Source organism: Neodiprion fabricii, chromosome 2, assembly GCF_021155785.1.
Source record: "Neodiprion fabricii isolate iyNeoFabr1 chromosome 2, iyNeoFabr1.1, whole genome shotgun sequence".
In the NCBI taxonomy this organism is placed as follows: Eukaryota; Metazoa; Arthropoda; class Insecta; order Hymenoptera; family Diprionidae; genus Neodiprion; species Neodiprion fabricii.
In genome coordinates this window covers 28,614,692-28,634,202 of record NC_060240.1, presented here as the reverse complement: position 1 = coordinate 28,634,202, position 19,511 = coordinate 28,614,692, and the positions used below count along the sequence as shown (strand labels likewise).

Sequence of the window (19,511 nt, the reverse complement as noted above, 5' to 3'; positions counted from 1 at the left end):
ATATAATGTGTGTGTGTGTGTGTGTGTGTGTGTGGCTTACGTACGTATATAATAATACTAATGCGTGAGTATTAATTTACATAATACGTCGATATACGGCATATAATGAAAAAAAAAACGCATACTAATTGTAAAACGCTCCTTACACCGACAATTACCATGTATGTATGTATATTACTTGCGTGTAGTCTGTGTTGGGTGCTGCGTGTACGCGTGTGCGAAGGTGTGCCTGTATAATTCTTATATCAATTAATTTCTCTTACTTTTTACTTTTCAATTTTCATTTATTTATTAATTTTTATTTATTTTTATTTTTATTTTTCTTTTTTCTCCTTTTTCTCTCCCTCCTCTTCATATACTCCTAAGTGTTTCTTTCCTATATAATATCATTTCCCTCGATGATAATAATAATAATTATCAATATATTTCTATATAGTCGTTTAACAGGCCGTGGCTATACAGGGCCCACTACACTAACGTCAATCGGTGGCGTGCGGTCACCCAAAATTTACCCCGAATAAATATATGTATAATATATCGTATTAATCTATCGCCTCCCTGTAAATATTACTTATCACCAATATCACTCCTCGGGAATCTCCTCATCCTCCTCCTACTCCTCCCGTTTTCGTCTCCGGCCGTCAGGTATTAATTAACGTTTTGTTTTTCTCCACCTCTCATCAGTTGCGATTACTCCCCGTGTCCTCGCCACGGAACAAGTATATCGACCAGTAAGCCAGGTTGAATAGCACGAATACGAGGGGGAATGCTACCCGGGCGAAGACGTCGATCCTCGCGCTGCCCTTGGCCCGGCACTTGAACCAACGCAGCGGTATCAGGCCCCAACAGCACTTCTCCGTCTGGCCCAGCGATACCTGGGAAAAACGGTGGAACTGCTGCTGCTGCTGCCGTCGCTGCTGGTGGTGGTGGTGGTGGTGGTGCTGCTGCTGCTGCGAGAGGGAGGACATCGCCGTCGGCGAGGGGGTCGGGCTCGGGGAACCCGAAATGGAGGATGAACCCGGGTGGGAAGAAGACGCCCGCGATCTAATATGCGCCGCGCGTGGTGCGAGCGGCGAGTAGGAGTCCTGCTGGTGGTGCTGAATCGACGAATGCGAGAGACGATGATCGTGATGGTGGTGGTGGTGGTGCTGCTGCGGATGATGGTGATGCTCGTGGTGGTGATGATGATGCTGGTGATGCTGATGGTGGGGGTGATGCTGAGGCGAGTGCTGATGGTTGTGATGGGCAACATGGGCGTGGGGGTGGCCGCTTGCCACGTCCCGCGATCCGATAATCTCCTCATCGAGGTTCACTCGCCCTCCGCTTCTTCCCGGAACAGGTACGTTGACCAGTACGCGAGGTTGAACAGAGCGAACACGAGAGGAAATGTGATCCGGGATATGACGTCGATGCGCTTGGACCTCGTTGGGAACTTGGACAGCCACGACCTGCAGCAGTTTTTTGGCCGCGATTTCATGTGTATTTCGCACTGTAACATTTTATCCATCGATATCGCGTCCCCTTCGTGACGCACCAACGGTTTCTGAAAATTCAAACATCGTACAGTTTACATCTCGCGAATCAACGATCGAGAGGTTACACCAGTGAACGAACAACCCTGTCATAATCGCTGGGTACGGGTTTACTTTTCTCTGGTTCTTTTCGTTCACTGGTGAAGTCACCCGAGCCAGTTTCCGTCTCAGCTTGCACGATTATTCGATCGCACGGAGAATTTTAAGGATCGACGCGGTTCGTGCGTGAGGATAATTGTAGGGAAAGACTCAATCTCGTAGACCGACGAAGAAAATCAGAAACACAAATGAGGGTCGAGGCTCGAAGAGACTCGTTACCACGATCACCGTAGTTACGGTGGACTCTTAAGTCGAAAACCTTCGACTTCGAGCATCACTCGCGGATGTCCCGTTTCAAGGGAAACTTCGAATATACGAACCATTGCGAAATTGGTTGCCCCATCGGGTTCAGGCTCAGCCCCTGGATCGATAGAAGCTGATTCCATCTCCCGAAATTTCTTCTTCATATTCTCACGGTGCATGTCGCTCCGAGAGGCGTAATTAACGAGAGCGAACTCTAGCAGAGCGCCGAACACGAAGGTGAGACAAACACCGGTCCAAACATCGATCGCCTTCGTGTAAGAAACGGGCGGTAGCGAAGCGTTTATTCCGGAAGTCTGGGTGGCCATGGTCAGCAGCGTCGTTACACCTGCACGGATTACGGAAACGTCAAGTTCGGCTCATTTCAAAGCCCTACGCTAATCCCCGGGCTCTCCACTCTCGGCTTTGTTTTTGCGAGGCATTTATACATCTACTCGGAGCTTACCCAGGGATACCCGAGCCGGTACGGCACTCTGGTCCAGCCAAAAGGACACCCACGAAACGATGACCAGCATGCAGCACGGGATGTATATCTGTATCAAGTAGTAGCTGAACTCTCGTTTGAACAGCAGATCCACCTTCAAGCAGCTGTATTCACCTGCGACGTGGAATCGGGTCTTTTAAGTTGCAGCGAGCTTTCCAAATTCTAACGATCCCGATCCTGTATGATATACTTGGCTTCCGACGCGAGCCGTATAAGCGACAACTTACCGGTGTTCGTCTTGCTGTTGCAGTAATCGGTCAAAAACTTTTCCAACGTGAACCTGGGTAGGTGTAGATTTTTAACGACTTGAACAGGGTCGCCATCCTTCCAAAGAAATACGAGATCGTCCGTCGTCCATCCGTCTGTGAGGAATAATGGAGAAAAAAAAATAAACTCTACTCCGGGAAGCTTGTAAGCCTCTGTTTTTTCTATTGATCGCAACGAATGTTTCTCGGGTTTCGTCGCGGCATTAAAAGGGGGCTCGGAGTGAAAGTAGCAAAAGAATGCGAATATACTCACAGCTCGCCATTCGTAGGGAACATATTTGTCGATCAAGAGGGTAGAGTTTCAGGTCCATCGGGCAAGACAGCGTCAGAGATATCCTGGTGGGAGCAAGGCATTTGGTTAGTTTCTACGAATTTCGGCCGCATCATGGTCTGAGGATGATTTTGTATTAAAAAAAAAATCCGAAACTCAACGGAATTTGTTAATCAGGTTACAGTTTGCAACTCAGTTGAATTACTTATGGGACAATGCATTAGTTTTACGACATTTGGTGTGTGAAAAATTGATAGTTGTAATCAACTTTATTACGCCATAATCAAGATACGGCGAGCTTTTTGAAAGATACAAAAATATAAAATCCTGTAATTATGAAGAAAAGCTTTAGACATCGTTGCTTTGTTTCAAATCCCTTCAAAATACTTAAAATCTTGGTAGATTCGTTCAATATCGCTCTACGATAGCTCATTATATCCGGAAAACTGTTTTCCGCCGAGTCACAGGTAACAAATTTAACAACAGTGCTCCGATATTGATTATCGGTAATCAACAAATGGGAATACGGCTTTAAGGCATGAATATAAAATCCGTTTGAGTTGTTTTATAGAAAAATACTCCTCCAAATGAAAATGAGCCACCGTGGAACAAATCTACTGAATTTTCAACCACTTTGAAGCGGTTTGAAACGAACCATCGATATCCGAGCTTTCATTTACCGCATCAGTATTTCATATTTTTGTACTTTTAAAGAGACCTTCGTAGCTTACGAATATAACATGATTCGATAAATACTCAATGTACGATTGTCTCGTAACAAAGTCAATGAATCCTATATATTTCCGAACCAACGATCTCTTTTCCATTGATAAAGATTAAAAAAAGATTACTACTCGTGTTGGTCAATAATTACGGATCGGGACTATTTATTACCTTATACTGTAGAGAACTGAGCCATAGGGAAAAATTCGTATGTACACATTAGGCATAATGATGTTGTGGAAATGTCCCTCCTTTTCGTTGGAGAAAAACAAATCCGGCATCCATACTCGGTTGGCCTCCGTGAGCGTGAGATATTTCAGTCGACCTGAAAGGGTATAATATTGTGAATCTGTGGCCGCGGCATTAAGAACCCGAGGTTGCATATTGCGCGAAAATTGTTGTTTACTCCTGGTAGCGGGCAGCGTCTGCGTCGCGCTCTTTAATTTAATTTTGATATTTGACGATATTTTTCCCTCGCTCGACCTCCTTTTATTTTTCGAAAAGTTACTCGGCGCCGACGCCGCACGGCTGTTATTGAAAGCAGCAAAGTTAAGTTCGGTATAATTTAATCTGCGCGACACGAACCTGGCAAAAGTTAATTATCAAACTAATTAAACGGCATAATACGTACCTCCGAAGTCATTAAACTTGAGCCGCTCGTCCAGCCACTGTTCTCGAAAAGTCAGCTGCACGGAGTATTCCTACGGACAAACGGAAACCCATTTATTCCTGTTCCTAACCACGGGAAGCAGGGATGATCGATTCGGGGTTGCTGATTTCAACCCAAGACCTCGAGCAGCCAAGAGTTCGGAGGATCGCAACCACTTCAACTCCTTAATCTCGCTCTCGCGTTACACGAAAGAGGAACGAAATTTTCACGAAAATTGATTACCCCTTTTAAAATAGTCGAAACGTTATTTTTCGCGTCAATTATAATACTCGACTACCTCGCGCTGCTCAAGATCTTGGCGGGTAATATACTTACGTCGTGATTCCGATAGAAAGTAGGGAAAAAAAAAAGATACGAAACAGAAAAAAGATGATACAACGTCGTATTGAATTTATATGTACAGGAATGTTTCGATGGAAATGATAAAATGTTTGCGGTGTGTCCCAGCTAAAATGACAAATTATGCAAAATGTTATTTGAAGAGGAATAATAATTTCTAATCAACAGAATACGTGAGCTATAAATTATATACTCCGCGAAACGAACAGCTGTTGTCATTTTTTTGCATTCGTGTACTCGCCACGTATATATTATCAAACTCTAAACAATCTTGTTGCCGAACCAACGATAACCACTGTAGCTTCCAAGGATTTTGTGTACAGACTCTTGAATTACACGCAGCTGATGCCGACCGGAGATACGATAAAATGAAAATAACGGACCATCATACCTGGGACACGTTCTGCAAACGTTTAATTTGCTTTTATTTAATTCAAGATCAACGAGAGTCTTTACTCTGCTCGTTTAAAAGTAGGTAATTCTCAACTCACAGACGACGTTGTAGCGATAAATAACGCTGTCCATAGAGAAGAGGAAGATGGCAAAAAAAAAAAAACCGGAAGTAAAAATAAAAAAGGTGCAAAGAAAGGGAGGGGGAGGGGGTGGGGGGGGGGGCAATTCTCCCGACAAGATAGCGCGAAGCGCTTTCACGGGTAAAAGATTCTATAGATATACCGTCTACCGAATCGATGAAAAAAAAAAGTTTTGGTGTATAAAGGTTAAATCATGAGAGAACAAAGGATGGCGTGTTCAATCTACGTAGAAGGTGGGATATAAAATATATAACCGTAGGTAACGTCTGGGCTGAAAATGCTGAAATAATCCAAGTTTTGGTAAAGAACACAATCGTTGGCTGGGCGGCACACCGTGGTTCAAAGACCATAGAAAAAGGCGTGAGATAGACAGACAAGGATTACGATGCGATACGTTATGGGAAGTGAAGCTGTGCTCGCCAACGACTGTACGTTACGCCAAAAGGGTGCAGGGGTGTTGGCCACTCGGCGCTTTGCCCAGGACCTAAATTTCAACTTTCGACATGGTTGGCAGGTCAAGAGCGAACCCTTTCACTGGCTCGAGTACATTAATGACATGTTATAACCGGGCAGCTGGGAATGATTGAAAGATAAAAAATGAAACGAAATAACGCTAGGTAAAAGCGAGTGAAAGGGTTTCGGGGAAATTTTTTTTACCCCCGACAAATTATATCACCCGAAAAGAAATTGAAATAGTTTCCTGACCCGTGCGTATGTTAAATTAATAACAATGATCTCTGCCGATTGGCAGGAAAATAATTTCGAATATTTTTGCAAAACACGACGATCGTTTGAAACATGTTTCAACTTCCTCCGGTGTGTTTATACCTGTTTCAATATATAAATATACCATATATTTGTTGGTTGAAATAAAAATAGGTATACACGATAAGCTATATAAGATCGGAAACTTGATCGATGCATGCAATGAAAGTGCGGTGATCTGGCGATTCGCATATTATACGTTAAACAAACAATCCGGCAGACGAAAATATCCAACTCGTACAATGCGTGCAACGAAAAATAGCACTAAACACTAGCGTTAAACGCGGGCATGCAAAAGCACATCGAACACCTCGTATGTAATATAACATATTGATGACGAATATAATTAATGACTCCTAAAACTAAGATGACGCATCCATCGGTGCACGTTACCAACGTTATACAGTTGCTACGCCTATTGAATATGTAGGTACGTACGTACGTACATACGTAAGATAAAAGTATAACATGTATAACGATAATAACTTATCAAATATAGGTATATAGTGAAAAGTGAGGTTCGCATGCTTGTTTAGCTCACGATTCTTATCTGTGTGCCGTTGACTGCGATGGCGGCGTCTCTGGAGGAGCTGTGCATGTATAACTTTCTATTTGTTGTAAATTTCTTTCTTTTTTTTTCCTTCTTTCTTTCGTTGTTTTCCGTTTTCTATTTGGGTTTGTGGTGGACGGGGCGGTGAGGGGGGGATACAGGTAGGATATTGTTATACGGTTCACCTATTTTACAATGTATGTTACAGCCTATCGTTGGACACTGCACCTGTGCTATATTAGTGATGGGGGGCACGTTACCGCCATGAATATACGTGAGTATATTTTACTATCCGTAATAATATGATGTTATCGTATGCACATCGCTACAGGGTCAATGTATGTACGTAATCATCATCACCTGACGCCATGTTGCCGCGTAGTAGATACAGGGTATCCAATTTCTCGTATCACAATAATTACCGTGTAGCTCTTAGGTTTACGTCAATTATTGAAGCACACCACTTTGTGACGCTACTGCGTTCGTGATTTGTACAAACGACAGGAACCTCTACTGACCGCGTTACATGATCGTTGATCATTCCTGTTAATTTTTTATTCCTCTCTCGTTATCTCCTTCACCGAGACGACAGCTTTCCCGTTTTCTTCCCTCATACTATCCTCTCTCTTTCGTATACATCTTTGTTTCCCACAACTTGTAATTGTTACTACCATCCATCGTCTTTACTCGTTTTATTGGTCGATTAACAGTCTGTTGACAAGCAACGATTAGTGAGCCTGAAATCACCTGATAATAAACCTGAGGTGAACGTTCGGTTCTGTACCCTGACGGAAAATTTTTTCAGCTTTGTTATAAAAAGACGAACACCAAGTGTACGGAATGTTTAAATTCTTCCTGAGTAAATCACGAGGAGCTACGACAACTCTTGAAAAAAACTTTGCAGCATACATACATACATACATATATATATGTACAATACATATAATATATATACATGTATATACGTACAACGAAAGTCCGAAACTTTCTGAAAGACTCTCAAGATTCTTGGCCATTTATTTTTACTACAAGGAGTTATTATGTCAAATAGCGATCGTTTATCATTCAGAAACGTCCGCGGAACTTTCAGCCAAGTTACGAAATATTTCGGACTCTCTTTCACGGTAGAATTTCCCCGCAATTCCTCAGAGAAAATTAAAAAAAAAAAAAGAATTTTTATTATAATTTTTTCGGTACACTCTGAATATTAGCGACTAAACTCTTTAAATCTTAAGACTTAAATCTTTCCGCCAGGGTTATTACCGTCCATGATCGTGCGTACCCCGCAATATTTTGGTGTTCACTGTTCACCCATAGCGTAATTGCACTTGGACGAAGTGACGAACGGAGTTAAAAAAAAAAAATAGCGGGCGAACCTTCGTCTTGAGAGAAAGTTGTAGCCGCCGACCGAGGTACGTTATTACAGTTCCGCGGAATCGACAAGCATAATGTGGTTATAAAGTACAAGAAAACAGCCGGTCCGTGACAGCTGACAGAAAAACGTCGAGCGTTTCGCAATGCGAGTCGAGTTGGCAATAAATACAAGTTCGACAGTAAATCCCCCCGAATCTCCGTAGCCCCGGGTCATCCATCGACGGTTAAGCACCGGACTGAAGTCTGCCGTTTATAACTAACATACGTTACAGACAACGTGGGCACAACTCGTACGTACATGTATTGGTGTTACAGCTGTGTACAGTCGACAGAAGACGTGTAGGTATAAAATTCGATTCGCGATACGAATTATGACAGTTTATCACGGAGTCCGTCATACGCTGCGCGGTATCGGATGATGCCCACCTGATTGCGAATGCTGCAGGATGACATTTTCTCGGTACCGAGCGAACTCGGATACGGTGCAGTGACGGATGTCACTGCATGATTCAATGGGGAGTGAGACGTAAGAGAATTAGATACGCGTGCTGCACTATTGTGTTGCGGATAGGCAGTGAGTGCGGTTAAGAGACACGCCGTCAGACACCGGAACGACGGTGGATGGATAATTATAATGTGTGGTTAATAAATGAATGCAAATTTACTTGCTGTTACTGTATTGTTTCAAGCATTTGAGCATCGTCAAAAACGGAGGATTACAGAATATGCTACGCGACGATCCGCGTGTCGCGTGTCATCGAGGGGCGGGGTTGACGATCCGAATTTGAAAAGTTCCGGAAGCGGCTGAACTCGAATTATTTCGTGGCTAAACTTGATCTGAAGAAATTTCACTTCCACCAAACAACAATCTTTCGAATGGCTGGAAACCAGACGGTTCGAAGTTCCGAAACGCAGGATTACGAAAATTCAAGTTACGATAGAGCAGAATTCCGGAAAGTAAAGTTTCGATGGAGTAAAACTCCGGAAATTAATATACACTGACACAGCGTAGTTTATTATATATACGAGTGGGTGTGAAAGTCAGAAAAACCGAATACCGGAATGACCAGAATTCCGAACGTAAAAATATCGAAAATTCGAAACAAAGAAAAATCAAATTGGTGAAGTTTCACTCGTCAGCCGGAAGCTCACAGAACCGAAAGTCTTGAATCGTTCGGAATTTCGATGGTCCAGATTTTTTAATCTTCTCACTTTCGGAGCTTTGAGCGCTGGGTTTCGGACCAGTCGAAGTTTCGACGTCTCGTTAAAGTTTGATTTCCATACCTCGAGTTTCCTCTTAAAAAAATCCAGACTTTGGCGCTTTCGGAAATGTTCAAATTCGGACTTTCAACCCCGCCCCTTCATCGAAAGTTGTCGCACATACAGGTATAATATTATATATACTTATAAAAACAATCTTTATCCATTATATAAGTAGCGTACATTTAAATATTAAATATGATACAGATTCGGGTATATATACGTATATAACAATATATAATAGATATAGATCAGGCACAGCGCATTCCCGACACATACGTACACATATAGCCCAGTCCTGCAAGCCATGTTTCGTGTTGTTAGAGAGTATCGTGGTGGGTGAATGCAGGGTGTGGGTACTCGGAGTATAATCGTGTAATTATGTAAAGGTGCGAATGGCGTGTCGTTGTGATTTCCGGTCTGTTCTCAACCGCCCTCATCCTCTTAATAAGCTCCCTTTCTTTCACTCTCACTCTCTAACCTCCCCCCTAACAATATTAAGTCCGTCTTCATTCTTCCACGACAAATTGCCGATCGTAGGTACAATTCAACGAACGTAACCCCGCACTATTATTATCGCTCCTGACACACGCTACGAAACGAAGAGCTTTCTGCCGACAAGGGGACGATACAATCGACGCAGAAATAAGGTACGAAAGAGACCTTCGCCGTCCGTGCAAACGTTTCTCATGGCACGATATACGTGTAATATCGATAGCTGAACTCGGCCTGATTGCCTCCGAGTCTATACACACCCTGTCTATAAATTATGTATTTCCCGAACAGCGTCGAGCGGTCGCGGCGGTCGGAGAAAGAGTTGTTCGGCTTGCGTTAAAGTTTAACAAGTATACGTATATACCGCATGCCGGCAACTGCGCTCCTGACCCTGCGGCCGCTTCGCGTTCAACATTGAGTAGTCGGTCCGATCGGGGTATAAAACAGTGTGTCAAAGGCGAGGGTTCAATTACGCGACGGCTGCGAAGAAGTGGAAATAACGAAAGATACGAAAAAAAGAAGAAGAAAAAGGAAAAAGAAACAATGATAAAAATGTGGGTACGTCGCGTCGTTGGTCGGCCATCCGCAACCCCGATGACGAAGAAAAGCTCCGCGCTGACCCTTGAACGATGTATAAAGGTCGCGCCATTCGCAAGGGAAGCTCAACCCTCGAAACTTCCAAGCTGGATTTAATTGAGGTGTGGTTTTTTCTTCATCCCTCTTTTCTTTTTTCTTTTTTTTTTATACGCGATACGATTGCAAGGCCTGAGAAGATTCCGTTGCCAGAATCGTTTTTCTGGGAATTTCGGAGATCGAGGATCGGATGCTTTTGGATCTGTGGATTGTTTCTGGTTTTTTTTATCACTTTAACCGAGCATTTTTTATTGTTAGTCAATATTTTCCACGAGCCAAACCGTAACGTGACCGTGTGCGCAGTATTTCGGCTCGAAGTTTACGAATCAGCTCGTTTTTTGCAATTGTGATTACTAACTGTCTTATGCGAAAATGTGATTGTTGAACGTATTTAAAAAATATCAGAGTCACGATCCCGTAAGCGTACGTCGATTAATTCGTTGGTTTACTTTTGAAGTTTTCCCTCTCGCAATCATATCTTCGCAAGAATAACGAAAATTAAACACGGGGTAACTTCGTTTTCAAACTAACCGACGCATATTTGCCAATAATTATAACGAGAAAAGTATGTTACGTACCTGCCTACCTACTCGAACAATCGAAACGAATGTAAGGTCAAGACGGAAGAGAGACGTTAAGCTTTCACCGTTCCGGGGATAGAAAAATAGTTTGAAACTTGAGAAAGTTTCCAAATTCGTGAAACCGCAATTAGTAGGCAGGCGTAAGCGACCCTGGGGAACGTTCTTCTCCGGCGGTATGATAAATTAAATTTCAACAGTTACACATCCCAGATAAATTCAGATCGAGAGGTCGCGAAAGGCTTCCCCGTTAGTCACACCGCTTAATTTTTCACTCGATCTGTACATAACGGAGTTTCGCCAGCGACAGCGATTGAATCATTAAACGAAGCTGGATCCGATCGTTAGGAGGCCGCGGGATATCATAGCAGGAGTTGGGTACACCGTTTAATCCCCGGGACAAGGAGGTAGTGAAACTGGAAAAAGGAAAGAAGAGGCGGAAGAATGAGAAGGGGGGAGAGGGAAGGAGACGGAGGGAACCGCTAAAACGCAGGGGACTCGATCCGCTCCCGGAGTTGCGGCTTTCTTCCTCAGGGGTGTGTTTTCATCCCCCGGAGCTGGTAGTCGGGTAGTACATTACCGGGTTTATGGATGAAAAGGCGACACCGCGGAAAAGGCCGGGGTCTGTTTCGGCTTTGTTTAGTCGACGTTGGTCAACGGGGTTTTGTCCCGAGCCTGTTGAATATTTATTTCGAGGCCGCGGGGCGGGGGTGGAAATAAACTTCCGGCTTCGCACTGCGCGCGGGCATAATGCGAACGTACGACGAGTCAGCGAATGCATGCACCGCGGAGGGTTTTGTCGCCGGCGATTCGGACTCTTTATCGCCCGCGTTCCGTTTCGCCCGTCCGTATACGTATTATATCTACGTGCGTAACCGACGAGCCGAGGTACGCAACGCTCGATCAACTATCTTCGGGTCGAAAGGTCAGAGATTGAAGTCGACTATTCCTCCTCCTCCTCCTCCTCCTCCTCCTCCTCCTCCTCCTCCTCCTCCTCTACCTTCGTATATACCATCTACGCGCGATAACAACTTCCCAAGTAATTATACCTTCAAACATCCTTTGTTTGGTTCTCCCTGCGCAGACGACGACGCCGACGGCTTCCTTAATCGGGGCATAAGCTTGACGAGTTTTGTACCTCCGGTGACGCAGCAGGGCAACTTTCTTCGCCGTCGACCGAGTTTGCACATTCAGCTCGGGGATCAACGCCGCGTCCCGAGCCACGGAGGCTAATCAAGTACCTACCGCCCACAATCGAGCCGAGTACGCGCCTCGTTTTAAAAACAAACCCCCTGATCATTTCGCAACCACTCGTCTTCGGAGGGCTCGAGCGAGTCTCTTGGATTTATTTACAACTTTCAAGACACTCGAATCCCGCGGTGCCTGCAACAATGCGCCTCGGTTCGATCTCGTCGAGAGCGGTAGGTTCGGTATCGGTCGGAAGAGTCGCCCTTTACCCTCGGAAATACACCGGAACTTTTTCCGGGCCTTTGACACGGTCACCGATAAACCTGCGCAAACGTCGTGGCGATTGTTACTAGCCGTACACGTATACAATTTAATACATATGCGTTATACGTATAGGTGGTGTTGTTTGCGGACGATCGCGTGATAGTGTGACGTTACGCCGTTTGTGAGATTACGGGTCAACGGGCCGATTAAGCGGAGAAATACCATAGATGTTTCCCGTAGTAACCATCGCGGTATAACGGCGCCCGGTTGTCTGTCATCGTGTTTTACCGAGCTCGGAAATTACCGGCAATACCTACTCCGGACGCCATCGTTATACTCAAGCCTTAATGCTAAATCGTTCCGAGATCCGTGCATCACACCGTCCGGAATCATTTATCGGCAACAAGTGAGAGCTGTAAAGTCGATATTTTTGTTGCTTGTTTAATTTCGACACGTTTAATAGAATAAAGCGTTTCGTTTGTTCGAACTGTTTTGGAATTAGCAACGACTGCTTCTTGTTATTTCATCCATTCTTGTTAAGGGTTCACGATCTGGAATGGGATACGATTTAACGATAAGGCGAGACGAGTGAATTCACGCAGCGATGATTACTCGCGAAACATGACGTGTTTATACAACCGAACGGTGATTAATCGGCTTATAAGCGAACGAGTTACAATTTTTGAGCGAGCAATTGAGCGAGTGATTGAGTGAAGTAAAGTGAAGTGAGTTTAAGTGAAGTGAGATGAGGTGAGGTGAGTCGGCGATTGAGCGAGTTCGCATGCAGATCATAAAACATATCATACAAGGTGTAAATATAAATACACGATACGTTTATGGTGTCGTTACAAGGCACCAGTTGTGGCAACAACACTGAAATAATCAGTCACGAAAGAAAAAGCTGATCGAAAAATCGAAACAAAGGGAGAATAAAAATTCAGAAAAAACAACATCGATTTGATAAAGTTAATCGAGTTGAAAGATGTGAAACTTGAGGTGGCATCGGAAAGAAAGAGCATTTGAAAGAAATTTGAACGAATGATGAGTAGAAAAAAATTGAAATCGGAAAAAAAAGTAATAACGAAATCTTTGAAAAAACACAACGATCAATTTTCCGTAAATATGTGTAAGTGTAACAAATGTTCACGGGGATGTTCTACTTCTTTTGAATAGAAACAAAAAATTGGTACAATTTTTCTCGAATTCTAAAATCTTGAACTTGATTTCTCAGAACAATCTTAAGATTAGCTAGACCCACTCGCAAATATCATCGGCTTTAACGGCAAAAATATTTCAGAGATATTTCAATGAAGTTATTCTCTTCTGATTCAAAACACGTATGAAAAGACACGCTTTCGTATTATCTGACGTAAGACTCTGAGAGGAATTGAATTGTCGCAAATATATTCAAGTGAAAAAGCGTGCGACAAGCAGCTTTTCACGATTTTCACTTTGACATGGAAATTTTTGTATGCTTCTGAAAATAAACTCAACATAAAAGTGACATCAATAAACATAAATATTTGCGGTAAATAAAATAATTCACGCATGTGACTTGCGAAAGAAATATTCATTAACACGTTTGCAATTTATCTATCAAAAGGTTGTTCATCGTATTTTTCGTCACCTCTACTTTGCCCTCGAAAATTGGTTTGAGAATTGATCAAAGTTTTGTAGAAAACTTTCAAAAAATGTTACTAACGCTTCTGTAGTTATAAATTTTATCCATCACCTCTAAAGACAACAAAAATTAATACCAATTTTCTTCTTCGTTCGATCACGTGACAATTCTATTAGAACCTGAATGTATGGTATGCAGTGTATTAAATGTGTAAAGAATAATGAAAAATAAAAAATCCGACACTCGCGATCAAGGCGTGTACATTTATTGATTACAATTTCAACAAATGTATTATGATATTTCAGGTACATGACAACACCGACACAAAATCACCGAATAACTGTATATATATATACATATACATATATATATATATATATATATATAGATATATGCGTATATAGTCATAAAATTTGTAGCATCAGGCATACACTGCGCGGCGTACATAGTATATATAATATACATATATATATATATGTGCGTGTGTGTGTGTGTGTGTGTGTGTGTGTGTGTGTGCGTGTGCGCGTGTGTGTATATATATAACAACAGACGTACGTTATATACCGCAGCCGAGGTACAGAAGTACAGAGATACAATGTGGGTGCAGATTATGTAATATTATATATTTATACATATATATACATATATATGCAGATACGACGTGATACGAAGACAATTGCATCGTTACTTCAATTCGTTCGTGTGTTTATTTATTTTTTTTGTTTGTTTTTTTTTCCATCTATCAAGTGCTTGGCTTTCTGAATTTTGAATTTATCTATTATATTGTTTTCATTTGTTCTTGGTAGCAGAAACTGAGCTTTGGTTCACTCACCATGTTCAAATCGTCTATTTTGCTGATTGATCGAAGAAAGATGTTGACGCGCGCGATTGTCGGGCCATCTAGTTTGTCGTCGGAACAGAAGAAAAACAGAACATGTTAAAATTGATTATTGCGTAAATGCTGATTTTCTACATTCTTCCGTATTTCCATTCTGATTTCAATGCATTTCTCTTCATTCTACGACAGGAGCGTCGTAGACCCGTCTCCGTGCTTGCATATATTCGCATCGCAGATTAACCGCGAATTGTCATGTGTTTAAACAGCGATCATCTTGCGAGACTGAAAACATTGTAAGGAGGATTGATTGAATATTATTGATTATTTACTGCGCTGAAGTAAATGCCAATTTTTAACTATCGGTCAATCTTGCCTTTCAGTCGCTTTTCGACGAAATGATGAAATATTGTTAAATTTATTTTCATCCTCACTTTCTCTCCAATCTTATCGTTAGTCGGTGTCTATTTGGAAGAGGGCGGGACTAATAAGAAAACACAATATATGTGCGAGCTTGATACAGACCAGAGGTAATTGAAGAGCTTTTGAAAATCCCCAGGGTGGTGGGAGAGGGAGGGGGATTGAGGAACGTGCTCCATACGGGTGGGAATCGTCTTTATTGATGTTTTTATAGAAAACAGTTACGAGTCGAGTAGGTGAAAAGGGCGAAATAGCGTCGAGAGGCGGGGTTGGAGGGTGAAGAAGAACAGAAAGGGAAAAAACGGAACGGCAAGAAACCAAAAAAAAAATAAATAAATAAATAAAAATACCGCGAAAGTCTTTTTATTACTTTTATCCCTAGAATAGGCCTGTATTCCAGGATAATCGTGAGGGACCTTCAAGAATTACCCGCTGTGTCCAAACCAAAGTCTGAATTCATCGGAGCTGAAAGTTTGAAAGGAATAAAGAAAGAAAGAGGGGAAAAATCGGAAAGCCGGATAGACAAAGGGAGAAAAACAACCGAGCTGCTTTTGCGTTTCAGAATGTAGGCAGACGATGAATTTAAGACTGTAAATGGGGGGAGCCGGGGTTGCAGGAACTGAAACATAAAACCCCGGAGTAAGTTCGTGCTCTTTCGTTCTCAACTTGACTCAACGCGCCGATACGCTCGGCTCGATTCGAGAGGAGCTTAAAAAGACAAAACGAACTTTCGAAGTCTGGAATGGCGTTGGGTCTGCTTCGGGAACTGCGTCGCCTCGGGATCCTCGAAGGAGTCGTTGCCCCTCGTGTCCTGGACTCGCATCCACCAGGACCTCTCCGTCTACGCTACTCCAATCCTCGAAACACGATCCGCTTCCAACCGTCGCGTAAAAATACCCACCGTCCTGCAACTCCGCGATCCCTTCGGGGGGTTCCGAAAACAAAGGCTTAGGCGCACTTTCGGAGATCTTCCAGCGACGATTCAATCTCATCGGGAGATCGTCAAACACGCTTTTTTTGAAACGAAGTCGCCGGAAAGTCTGCATTTTTATAACATGCGTCCCTAACTGCACCGCAAGTCCGATTAAGTTTGTCAAATTTTTACATTTTTCACGTTAGTTCGGTGAAAAAAAAATTTTAAATCACCGTAACACGGCATCTAGTTATTATTTATACAACACTTTTCTTTCCGTAACTTAGCCCTCGCGATCGATCAATTCTTTCGGAGTAATTGCCTTTACTTTCGATCGTGTTAACACGAAAAGTCTTTGGATGATGACGATGTTCAAAGATCGAGATTGCGTAGGATGAGGAAGCTTTGCGAGCTTTTCGCGCAGAGACGGTAACGCATCGTTCGATTCTGCGATAATACCTACCCGCGTCCTCGCCTATTGCGAACTCCAAGTTTTTCTCGGCAAATAGATTAATCCGGACATTTCGATCCCGCTGTCCAATCGGATTCAAACATTTTCCTCGAGGGTCCGTCGCGATCCGCGTCATCGTACGCAAGGGCCGCGATATTGACTCGGGATTATACGATCCCTCTCACCTGGCTCATCCATCCTCTAGATTACCGTCACTGACAATTTCCCCAGCATTTGAGGCTTGGCCGGAGTGACAAATGGCTGACGCAAATAGAAACCGAGGCAGGCGTCTCGGGATCCCCGGACACCTGATCGTCTCTCGTCCGTTCGCGAAGATATTATGCGAGAAATCCGGACGTAGAATTGCGCCGGAGCGAAAGTTACGCGAGATACGGGAAGAAATTTAACGGGCCTTGAGTCTACTCGGCGATAATTGAAACGGGGATAAAAAGTTGTAAACGCAAAACCGTTAATTGCAGGCCGCTTAGAAAAATTCACTCGTCGTCCAAGAGTATGAAATAAAATATTTCATTTCAGGGATGTTTTCAACCGTGGTAAATGAAGTTAGGTACTTAAGATCGGGATGCGCAGATATACAACTGCAAACTCTCCCCGTTTTGGCGGGGGCTGCTAATACGGTTTGCGGTATCCTCACTTGGTTATAATACCCGGGCTGCTGCATAATTCCGGAACGATAACGGGGAAGCCTTTGTTCTCTCCCGGGTAATATATTTTCGTTTATTGTCCGGCAGTTTTGCGGTTGGGGGTTCATCATGGCGCCACCAACCGTCGACGATAAATAAAGCAATACGTCCAGCGGACTGACCGAGTAGCGATCCTCTTCATTTCGAAAATGAATAGGCCTGCTTTCGCTCCCCTTACAGGGATGAAAATCGGAATCAGCTTTAGGGTGCATCGCCTCGTGCCCGGTTGACGAGAAGATAAAAAGAAAACAGAAGGAAAGAAAACAAAAAAAAAAGAAAAACAAAAGCGCTTTTGAAAACGAAATTCGATATTTTTTCAACCCCGTTTCAGGTCCCGTTTTTTCGTTACTGGAAAACAATGATAAGGATATTGAGTATATTCTGATGAAAGGAGACGAATATCCTTCTCCTTGAAAATCTTCTTATATCATAATGTTTCCTCCCCTTCTTTTCCTCCCTCTCATTTATTCTTGACGTTTTATTTTTTTTTTTTTTTTTTTATTCCTCTGTCCTTCTCGCCGGGCTATTCTTGAACCGTTTGAATAGAATCCATCAGCCAACTTGAGCCTGAAGAGTTTGAGCGTATAAAAGGGTTGCGAAACGATTTTGGGCGGAATTTATTTTGTCGATATTAGACGGGTCAATTAACATGGAAATTTTATTCCTATAAGCTCTGGATGATCGGAACAATAATCGTGTAAAATTTTTACCGAGTCACCGAGCGATCGAACGAACTCGCATGGCGGTCTGCGTCACGCAAGTCGATTCAATTATCAGTGGGCGCGACGGTGTCACTCGGTCAATAATCTATTTTTCGCTCCAATCAATTTACAGGGAAGTCTCGATCCGACCAACGAACGTCGACGGTACATCGCGGGATAACAAGTAAATCAAGAGTGTTAAAAAGCAAAGAAACTTGACACCGAAGATGAGACGCTGTCAAGTAAAAGAAAATAAAGGATTTCATTTTCGCAAGGAAAGAGTATAAAAGGGAGAAGAAAAGAAATACGCCCTTTGAAATGTTACAACCCCTGCATCAACCATCGGATGACAAATATCTCACGAAAGATCCTGACACGGACATTTTATGTACAAGCCGCCTCTCATTTTATCATTCTAGCAATGCCGCAACGGTGTAACAATAAATACGTGTACGTGTAACGCAAGAGGCGGGGTCGACTTCCGTTGTGCCTGATATTAATTTTTTATAAAGAGAGTGACTGAGTGTAAGTTTCGAGATTCGAGCGATAAACGGGAGGCAATATACCCGAGTAGAAATCGTCGATTAAACTTTACAGGACGTTGCAACGTTATCGCGCTATCAGTAATAACCCGGTTGACACGTGAAAGGTTTATCCTGACGCGAACGTCGAGGATAAACAATCGATTATAACACCGCTCGGTCAGGTGAGAAAGGTGGAAAAGAGAACAATGCGACAAAGAATAAAAATAAAAATAAAAAATGATAGTGAAAAAAAAACAAAAAAAAAAAATCAAACAAACAATGAGAACAAATTGATGTAGTCACTGTTTCACGGGGCTACATGACAAATGAACGTTATCTCGCCCGTCCATTTGCATACACAAATCAAGTCTGCGGTTTACCTCAATTACACAACTCGCCCCCGGGAAAGCCTGATTTCCCAAATCGGTTGTACGCGTGCAGCGGTGGGTAGACGTATCACCGCATGGGAGGAATAATGGCGAATTCGAAAATTCCGGATTGGTCGCGATTTGAGCAAACACTTATTTTCAATCGGTACATTTGTTGTTACACGGTGCTTGATCGTTTCCCCCGTTTCACCGAAGGTCCCGTCTGCCTGTATATCGGAAAATGCTTGCTCGAAACACTGGATGCATTCCCGTTTACACACCCATACGCACCCACGCAATCGTTCTCGCGGCGTGTTCGTCAGCCTCCGACGTATGCGCGAGTAGAAACTGAGCATTTCGATTCCTGATATGGACAGACCGGTAAAATAGGTCGATGCGTAAGGTATTCGCGACGCGACTGATTTACGCTCTGCAATGTTTTCAGCATCGACGCGCAGAAGCTTTATTGCGGAAATGTAGCGACATCGAGTCTGCGAGTGTAGTTGATTGCCGGCGTGTCGGTAATTGGACGTTAGATTAGCCAGGAATTTTTGCAAGGATATGTTTCAAGGTTTCTTGGACCGTTGATTGCGAAGATGAGTTAAAAATATCGAGTTTCAACTAGCAAACTCAATACTGTAAAAAAAGACATCGGGTAAGTTGTATGACTTTTTAAAAAAATTTTTTTC

General features: G+C 43.0%; 1 protein-coding gene across 6 annotated transcripts in view; it reads right to left on the bottom strand.

Moving 5' to 3' along the window:
* Window positions 1-262: 262 nt before the first annotated feature.
* Window positions 263-19,511, bottom strand: part of LOC124175171 (glutamate-gated chloride channel) — a 97,074-nt gene continuing 77,825 nt past the window's right edge. For 3 of the 6 annotated variants that reach the window (XM_046555149.1, XM_046555148.1, XM_046555153.1), the window contains 7 exons: window positions 4,268-4,337; window positions 3,808-3,961; window positions 2,896-2,978; window positions 2,604-2,738; window positions 2,338-2,490; window positions 1,952-2,220; window positions 263-1,543 (listed from right to left, as the gene is read on the bottom strand). In XM_046555149.1, the coding sequence (XP_046411105.1) occupies window positions 1,310-1,543; window positions 1,952-2,220; window positions 2,338-2,490; window positions 2,604-2,738; window positions 2,896-2,978; window positions 3,808-3,961; window positions 4,268-4,337 (1,098 nt within the window). In that variant the 3' untranslated portion in view covers window positions 263-1,309. Of the gene's footprint in view, window positions 1,544-1,951; window positions 2,221-2,337; window positions 2,491-2,603; window positions 2,739-2,895; window positions 2,979-3,807; window positions 3,962-4,267; window positions 4,338-5,432; window positions 5,875-6,484; window positions 6,647-14,738; window positions 14,807-19,511 lie in introns of those variants that run through there. The other 3 variants (XM_046555150.1, XM_046555152.1, XM_046555151.1) reach the window with 3 other exon arrangements.